This window comes from Pleuronectes platessa, unplaced genomic scaffold (assembly GCF_947347685.1).
Source record: "Pleuronectes platessa unplaced genomic scaffold, fPlePla1.1 scaffold_38, whole genome shotgun sequence".
NCBI lineage: Eukaryota > Metazoa > Chordata > Actinopteri > Pleuronectiformes > Pleuronectidae > Pleuronectes > Pleuronectes platessa.
Window position 1 is genome coordinate 457,355 of NW_026518977.1, and position 9,919 is coordinate 467,273.

At 43.4% G+C, this 9,919-nt stretch overlaps 1 protein-coding gene across 1 annotated transcript; it reads left to right on the forward strand.

The window, feature by feature from the left end:
- The first annotated feature begins 862 nt into the window (after positions 1 to 862).
- LOC128436340 (uncharacterized) lies at positions 863 to 3,703 on the forward strand. Its single transcript, XM_053418124.1, has one exon. The coding sequence runs from the start codon at positions 902 to 904 to the stop codon at positions 3,701 to 3,703; it is 2,802 nt and encodes a 933-aa protein (XP_053274099.1). The 5' UTR covers positions 863 to 901.
- Positions 3,704 to 9,919: the final 6,216 nt, after the last annotated feature.

Sequence of the window (9,919 nt, forward strand, 5' to 3'; positions counted from 1 at the left end):
TCCACGACAAGAGGACGTTGATCAGTGGTCGTATCTCAAGGCTGTTCAACTTCATGACATTGAGGAAGGTGTTGATCTGCTCATTGGAACTGATGCACCAAAAGTGATGGAGCCTTGGGAGCTCATAAACAGCCAGGATGAAGGACCTTATGCTGTCAGAACCAGGGTCGGTTGGGTCATTAATGGTCCACTTCGTGGTGGGAGCAACAAGAATAAAAGTGACTGCTCTGTTGTAACATCCAACCGGATCTCTGTTGAACATCTTCAAGAAATGCTGGTTAAACAGTTTAACCATGATTTTAATGAGAGGTCATCAGATGAACAGATTGAAATGTCCAGAGAGGATGTCAAGTTTATGAATGTTATGAATAACACCACAAAGTTAATTGGAAGCCATTACTGCATTGACTTACCCTTCAGGCAGGAAAACCCTCTCATGCCAAATAATCGTCATGTTGCAGAACAGCGCCTCCAGAGCCTGAAAAGAAAGTTTGCCAAGAATGGTCAATTTAAAGGAGAGTACATCACATTTTTAAACAACATGGTGGCTCAAGGATATGCTGAAGTGGTGCCTTCTGATCAACTTAAACAGAGTGATGGAAATGTATGGTATATCCCTCATCACGGGGTTTATCATCCCAGAAAAGGCAAGCTGCGAGTTGTTTTTGACTGTGGAGCAGCATACAAAGGGACGTCACTGAACTGTCAGCTTTTACAGGGCCCTGACTTTACCAACTCTCTAGTTGGAGTCCTTGTTCGATTTAGACAAGAGCCCGTTGCAGTAATGGCCGACATCCAAGCAATGTATCACCAAGTTCATGTTTCTGAAAAGCACATCAACTTTCTCCGCTTTTTCTGGTGGCCTGGGGGAGACGTTTCACAGGCTCCAGTGGAACATCGCATGAAAGTTCATTTGTTTGGAGCTGTGTCGTCACCAAGCTGTGCAAATTATGCATTGAGGAGAACAGCAGATGACAATGCCGAACATTTCCCCCATGAAGTGGTCAATACAGTAAAGTGTAATTTTTATGTCGATGATTGCTTGAAATCAGTGGCCTCAGAGGAGGTGGCAGTGCAAGTGGTCAAGGATGTGACTGCGCTTTGTCACAAAGGAGGATTTAATCTTTCCAAATGGATCAGCAACAGCCGAACAGTGCTGCTGTCAATTGCTGAAGACTGCAGAGCAAAGGAAGTGATGGAGCTGGATTTGGATGTGGACCAGCTTCCGATGGATCGAGCTTTGGGGCTACAGTGGTGCATTGAAACTGACAAATTCAAGTTTAGAACCTCAGTGCAAGAACAGCCACAGACAAGAAGAGGTATTTTGTCAGTGGTCAGCTCACTTTATGACCCCTTAGGTTTTTTGTCCCCACTCACCATTCCAGCCAAGCTGTTGTTACAGGAGCTTTGTAGGAGAAGCTTGGGGTGGGATGAAGCTATCCCCCATTCTCTCTCCAAGAAGTGGTTTGAGTGGTTGGAGGATCTTCAGAAGGTGGCTGAATTCAATGTGGATCGCTGTATGAAACCCAGAGACTTTGGAGACCCTGCCACTGCACAGCTTCACCACTTCTCTGACGCCAGCCAAGTTGGATATGGAACAGTGTCCTATTTGAGACTGGAAAAGGATGACAGCGTTCAGGTTTCATTTCTGTTGGGAAAGGCCAGAGTTGCTCCACTCAAGCAGACAACAATTCCTCGACTGGAACTCACAGCAGCAGTTCTTGCAGTTCGAGTTGACAAGATGCTTCAGAAGGAGTTGCAACTTAAGCTGGAAAAATCAGTTTTCTGGACCGACAGCACAACTGTTCTTAAATACATCTGTAATGAAACCAGACGATTTCAAACTTTCGTGGCAAACAGAGTCTCCTTCATCAGAGGAGCATCAGATACTGATCAGTGGAGATATGTTTGTTCTAAGGAGAATCCAGCAGATGATGCATCAAGAGGAATGACGGCAGATAATTTCCTGACAGGCAGGAGATGGATAAATGGGCCGAAGTTTCTCTGTGGGCCAAAGGAGGTTTGGCCTAAATTGGATGCTGATCTTCATGTTATTCCTGCAGATGACCCAGAGGTCAAAAGGGAGTTGACTGTAAATTCTGTTGTTGTGGATTCTGAAAGTGCCACAGATCGCCTGCTCTGTTACTTTTCATCCTGGACGAGACTAAAAAGGTCTGTTGCCTGGTTGCTGAAGGTCAAGAGAACTCTTGTGTTATTGGGACAGAAGAGAAAGGAGCTGTGTGCCTCTAAATATCTCAGCCAGGACAAGCTGGAGCCAAAAGAGCAGGAAGTGAAAAGGAAAATTCAGAGCTTTAAAGCCACACTCAAAGGACAAATCTTGACTCCTGAAGATCTGGAAAAAGCAGAACAGTCAGTCATTCAGTATGTACAAGAACACAAATTTAAAGCTGAAATTTCCTCATTGAAGAATGGTTGTAAAATTGTTGCAAAAGGGAGTCCTCTGTACAGACTGGATCCGGTGATGGATAATGGAATCCTCAGAGTAGGTGGTCGGCTGGATAAATCAGCATTACCAACAGAGTCCAAACATCCAGTCATTTTGTCCAAAGATTTGCATGTATCCGTACTGATTCTGCGTCATATTCATCATCAACTGGGACATGCAGGAAGAAATTACATGCTGTCCAGGCTGCGGCAGAGGTACTGGATCATCAATGCAAACTCTGCTGCAAGGAAAGTTATATCTGACTGTGTTGTTTGCAGACGCAACAGAGGGAAACTCCTTGAACAGAAGATGGCGGACTTGCCTGAGGAAAGAGTGGTGCCTGATAGAGCCCCTTTCACAGATGTTGGAGTTGACTATTTCGGGCCCATTGAGGTTAAAAGAGGCAGAAGTCTTCTTAAAAGGTATGGAGTGCTTTTCACCTGTCTGACTAGCCGTGCTGTGCATTTGGAGGTGGCACATATGTTGGATACAGATTCCTGTATAAATGCTGTCCGGAGGTTCATCTGTAGACGAGGCCCAATCTCCACCATCAGGTCTGATAACGGCACAAACTTTGTTGGAGCTAACCGGGAGCTGAAGGAAAGTCTGGCTGGTTTAAATCATGGCAAAATTCAGAGAGCGTTGGTCCAGGATGGCATAAAATGGAGCTTTAACACACCAGCAGCTTCCCATCATGGTGGTGTTTGGGAGCGCCTGATTCGCTCTGTGAAAAGTGTTCTGACTTCAGTTCTCAAACAGCAAATTCTCGATGATGAAGGGCTCCAAACTGTTTTTTGTGAGGCTGAGGCCATATTGAATGACAGACCCATCACTAAAGTCTCTGATGACCCGGACGACCTGGAGGCACTCACACCTAACCACATTCTGATGTTAAAGGGGAAGCCAATCATGCCACCAGGACTGTTTGACCGCAATGATTTGTACATCAGGAAAAGGTGGAAGCAAATACAATACATGGCAGAACTGTTTTGGAAGAGATGGATTGCTGAATACTTACCAATGATGCAAGAGAGACAGAAATGGACAAGACCAAGGAGAAATCTCGTTCCTGGAGACATCGTCCTCATTGCAGACGCTGCAGCCCCATCTCCCCATCGATCTTGGCTGATGGGGAGAATCTTGGATGTGAGAGCAGATGCAAAGGGCCTGGTACGCTCTGTGCGCCTTCGGACCAGGACCAGCATTCTGGAGAGGCCTGTGACGAAGCTCTGCCTGCTGTTGGAAGCAGGAATGTGACACCATGGACTTTCTCTCTCTCCCCCTCCCTCTTTTTCTCTATATCTCTCTTTTGTTGTTTCAGGTACATCATAAAGAAGAAAGTGAACTGAAGCTAATGCATGAACTGTCTAGTCATAGATTGGGTGGAGGGAATAGCTCCTTTGATAAATTAAAGTAATTGTGATTTAGTGCACAATTAGGGGCCGGAATGTTGGAGCTATTTATTTAGTTGTAGTACTTAGTGCTGTTTAGTTTATTATTTTGTTTAGTGAGTATTTAGTTTTTTGGTTATTCTCAGTCAATTTGCTTGATTTCATTATGATTAGATTTCTATTAGTATTCTAGTTTATTATTTGTTTACTTTAGGTGTTTCTTGTTTATTATTTGTGTTTTGTTTCATTTGGGCACGGTAGGGGGGCACCTGAAGTTATATAGGTAGGCTGTCGGTAAGGGACCAGCATGCACCTGGGTGGGCAAATGGTTTTTTACCGGAGCGGGAGAGGCACAGGAATTTTCTTTGTTCTTTGTTTGCTCGCTGTTTGGTTAAATAAACCACGCTTTTCGCAGAAACTGGACATCTGTTTGGACACTATGTTTTTCCCATCCGCGTACACCACAACCCATGGTGCAACAGTGGCCCTTTGATTAGTATAATTCGAAGTTTGATTTGATACGTTTATCTGTTTGACAATCGGCTGCTACAATAGGAACATGTCTTTTGGTTCCATTAATTTCAGTAGTTAAGTTTAGGTTGTTCCCTTCAGGTTTTTGTGTTTGCTGCTTTGATGTTCGACCCTTCCAAATCTAAAGAGTTAACCACAAGGAAATTCTGGGACCGATCCCATCAGCGTCGCTTCCGTCATCGCTTTGCTCGTGTGTTTCCACAGGAGCTGATGTCCTGCGCACATGCAACTTCCGTCATACTCCCCGTAGACCGGCGGCAATGACACCGCGTAAAACCCACAGCGCGAGTGTGATGCGGTCTGTTGGAGTGTAACTCCCGCACTGTAAACAATTGTCATGTAAATTTATTTGTCTGTTTATTATTGTTTTAAATGAAATTCAACATAATTCAGCAGAGCGCGCAGACCGCAGAGAGCGCAGTGGCGCAGAGCGCACAGAGAGCGGGCAGAGCGCACAGGAGATCACTTACAAGAAATGAATAAACTTTCCAAATAAGATCCCAGAGTGGAGGCAAGGATCCACTGATGTGAGGGAAGCGGTCCGATTCTCTAAATGGATAAATACTACCGTGACCCCGGTGGGGGGTTCTGGACGATGTGTGCATGCGAATGGAAGGATGAGGAGGAAGCGAGGGTTCAGCGATTTCTATTCTCACACATTGTGTTATCCACAGCAGCAGCGGCAGAGTATCAGTGTATTTCCTTTATTAGTGACATCACAGCTGTCCCATAAGTCGCTCTTCACCTCCATCTCACTAACAAACACCTCGATGTCAGTGTCTGAAAGTTTTACTTCCTCTTCACATCGCTTGATGCCGTGCCTCCGTCAGGACTCGCGGTGGAAAACCATTGGACAGCTTCATAATTTAATATTCGTGACGTGCTATGCATTGACCATTTATAGTAGAAATTGAGCGTGTGGAGAGCGGATTTGGAGTTCAGGTTTTGCGTGCGCACGGTTTTATAAATCGGAATTAGCTTTGGCTTACGCCATTTCCTGCTTTTGGGCATAAGCACACTTTTAGTAAGAATCCTACGCACTCTTTTATAAATCCATCCCTGCTCGGCCCACGCAACACTTCCTCACACACACAGGACCGGCAGTGGGGGGAGAGAGAGAGGGGGAGAAGGGAAGAGATAGGGGGTCTCTAAATAGACTTCGCCGACTCCCTGCAGCCTATAAGAATCACCGTCCTGTCAGGAACATTAAAACATCAGCAGAAGAGGCTGTGATTTCAGAAATATACAATTTATTTAATACGTACCAGTCAACCATATTGCACATTCCCATAGAACAAAATAAAATAAAACAAAAAGCACAATAATCAAACCAATAAATCAGAAAGAAACTAAATTTAAATAAGGTCAAATAAGGCAGCCCTATAAAACAAACTTGTTGTAGTTAGTTCAAACAATTTAAACCAGTTTATCAAAATGTTTGAAAACATTGACAATCATAAAACACATCATGTCATACATTTAATTCATTTAAAATAAAGCAGGGATCCACGCCGTCCTTATTGTCTTGAGAGCAATTACTAAAACAGGAAAAGAGAACTTAACTTAATGTCACGCACACAATAGTGAAGTATCTGTTAATTGTTCCGGCGCATTACTTACAAGTATTACTCTTATGACTGAAGATTACAGCGCGCATTTATGCCGACGCTGATACAGTCTCACCCTCACGCACACAGCTGTACGCTGGCTCTAGGGACGGAATAAAGGTTAATATTTGCGGAACGTTTTCTGAGTGATCTCCGTTGACATTAAAGTTACTTTCAGCAAACTCACCGCAACAAACAATTTGTGTCCGCACCTGCTGCGGCCACGCTGCACTTACTCACACACACAGGACCGGCAGTGGAGAGAGAGAGAGGGCGAGAGGGAGCGCTACGGTGTCCCTTAATAGACGTCGCCAAATCCCCGCAGCCTATAGGAATCACTGTCCTGTCGGATGAATTAAAATATCAGCAAAACGGGAAAAATAACACTGCCAAAACTCGAAAACTGTATTAAGAATTGACCCCTTACACTTGTAACGTGTCTTAAGATCTGTTGAGGATGTCCCAGCCAGGTTTGGGGGGTGGGTATCATTTGAGTTGAACCCATTTTTTCTCCTGTTTCTGGAAGAGGAGTCAGGATAGGTGTTGGAGCTATTTATTTAGTTGTAGTACTTAGTGCTGTTTAGTTTATTATTTTGTTTAGTGAGTATTTAGTTTTTTGGTTATTCTCAGTCAATTTGCTTGATTTCATTATGATTAGATTTCTATTAGTATTCTAGTTTATTATTTGTTTAATTTAGGTGTTTCTTGTTTATTATTTGTGTTTTGTTTCATTTGGGCACGGTAGGGGGGCACCTGAAGTTATATAGGTAGGCTGTCGGTAAGGGACCAGCATGCACCTGGGTGGGCAAATGGTTTTTTACCGGAGCGGGAGAGGCACAGGAATTTTCTTTCTTCTTTGTTTGCTCGCTGTTTGGTTAAATAAACCACGCTTTTCGCAGAAACTGGACATCTGTTTGGACACTATGTTTTTCCCATCCGCGTACACCACAACCCATGGTGCAACAGTGGCCCTTTGATTAGTATAATTCGAAGTTTGATTTGATACGTTTATCTGTTTGACAATCGGCTGCTACATAAGTAAAAAACCTGCCCTTGGACTCAAAGGAAATAAGCTTCAACACTGGACTTGTTGCATTGTGCGCATTATGGACGAATGGAAAGCAGAGATTGTTTAATCACCTTTTGGACTCAGCCACGGCGCGCATGCTGCTTCTGGCCCAGATCGACAAGACGTTCAACCTTCTCAAAGAAACCGGTATGTGATATAACTGTAAAAAGCTGTAATGGAAAACGGCCAAACGAGTGGAGTTTGACACAGTATCTCACAATACATGGAGTTCAATGAGTGCATGGTTGAATCGCTACATGTCTACTTTTACGCACGGCCACGGCGCATTCATTTATTCATAAAAAGCCGGCCGCAGTGTGTGTTTGTTTGATGAAGAGGATCTGCGGACCAATAAGCATCGTGTGGTTGCAACTTGCTCTTATGTGCGCTTGTGGACTGTCATTGGTGTAATAAAAAAGGAAAGAAAGCAATTAAAAGAAACGGAAAAATGTCTGATGTTGCTGCAACGGAGGCTGAAGAGCCGTCATCAAAAAGAGTTGTTAAAATGTCTTCTAAAGGAATGGAATACATTGTGATAAGGTATCAGGAAAAAAGGAGTGCAAAATGCAAACAAGCTAAAAGATGCATGGAACATATGAGTGCGTTGATGGCATCAATACAAAACGTTGATTCAGTAAAGAATGAGCTTGCTGTGTTCATGCAATGTTACCAAGACGCAAATGAAACCCATACATCTTTTATGAGTCTACCTTTGCCCAAAGATGAAGTTGAAAGGCAAAGCAAATACTTCTTGGAAAAAATGACAATGCTTTGTGATTTCACTGACAACGTAAAAGGCTGGCTCTTTGAGGCGGGTCATCCATATGTTGAAACAAATAAAGACGATCCTGACAATCAATGTGTTGCTGATGGAATACATCCTGAAGATAGTGCCTCCAATGTTGCAAGTATAAAATCAAGTTCGCTAAGATCACACTCCCGACTATCACGGAGTTCATCAATATCATCTGCACGTATCAAAGCTGAGGCCGATAAGGCAGCGCTTGTGGAGCGCATCGCTGCGCAAAAAAGGAAACATCAAATAGAAGCGCAACAGGAAAAACTGAGGAGAGAAAAGGAACAATTTGAGCTTGAAACGGAACTGGCAGCAACAAAGGCAAAGCTTCAAGTCTTGGAAATCCGTTCACAGTGTGGCTCAAAACATTCAAACGGCATGAACTCTTATTTTGAAAGGAACAACTCTCACGGTGCGAGTGAATTAAATCCCCATGCCAACACCTTTGTGCCTGATAAAATAAAAAAAAAAGATCATGCTCTTGGTTTGTCTGCTCCTGAACTCCAACCACCAGTGGTTAAGCCTAAACAAAAACAAATGGATGAAATGACATTAAAAGTTGAAGCTCCAGTTCATGTGATGCAAACTGTAAATGGAACTCAAATGGGACATGCTCACCATCAAACTGCTCTGACTGACAACCATCAAAATGACATTGTGAACATTATGCAAAGACAAAATGACATTGCTGCGTTGCTTGTCCAACAAAATCTGTGCTCTAACCTCCCATCTAGGAATATCCCTGTTTTTGATGGAGACCCACTCCAATACAGGTCTTTCATCAGAGCTTTTGAAAATGGAGTGGAGGAGAAAACAGACAATTGGAGTGACTGTTTGCACTTTCTTGAACAGTACACCAGGGGGCAGCCAAAAGACCTGGTGCACAGTTGTCAGCACTTGCCTTCAGAGCAGGGATACCACCGAGCCAAGAGTCTTCTTGCGGAGCACTTTGGAAATGAACACAAAATTGCAGCTGCATACATGGAAAAAATACTTACCTGGACACCTGTAAAAAGTGAGGACATTAAAGGGTTGCAATCATTCTCTTTGTTTCTACGTGGATGTTCAAACTTAACAGAGCAACTGCTGAACATGAAAGAGCTGGACTTACCATCTAACATGAGGAGCATCATTGTGAAACTTCCTTACAAGTTAAGGGAAAGATGGAGAAATGTTGCTTGTGATCTGCAAGAACGAAGAGGTAACAGAGCAATGTTCGCTGATCTTGTTGGTTTCATTGAAAGACAAGTCAAAATTGCTTCAGATCCAGTTTTTGGCAACATTCAAGACCCACAGCTCACCAACTCCAAAGCTTCCACTGTTAGTCACTTCAAACAAAGGAAAAAGGGAAGCAGCTTTGCTACTAACGTCACTACAGTAAAGGATGGAGTCATAACTCAACATACAGGAAACAAGATCAAGTCCTCCACTCTCAACTGCCTGTTCTGTTCACAAGTTAATCATTCAATGGACCAATGCTCACAGTTCAAGATGACAGTACACAGGGACAAGATTAATTTCATTAAAGAAAAAGGAATCTGTTTTGGTTGCCTGAAAAAAGGCCACACTAGCAAATACTGCAGGAGTCGTTTGGATTGCAACGTGTGTCACCAAAAGCACCCAAGTGTCCTTCATATAGAGCGTCAGGATAAAGCCACACCCTCTGATCAACAGTCTGTGAGCTCTTCAAATGTTTCACCTGCAGTGTTTCAGACCTGTGGCCATATTGGGGCCGGTCAGGAAGATGCCTCCATTTTTTCTATTGTTGCAGTCAAAGTCAAGAGTCAGAGGAGCAACAAAACTGTGCAGACGTATGCTTTCTTGGATCCTGGGAGCTCAGGAACATTTTGTACGGAGAACTTGGCAAGAAAATTGAATGTGAGAGGTAAAAGGACAAGTATTCTGTTAAGAACAATGGGTCAAAAGAAGATAGTAAATGCTCATGTGTTGTCAGGTCTGGAAGTGTCTGGTCTGAATATGAATGACTTTATTGAGTTACCTGATGTTTTAACACAAAAGAACATGCCTGTCTCATCACTCAATATTCCACGACAAGAGGACGTTGATCAGTGGTCGTAT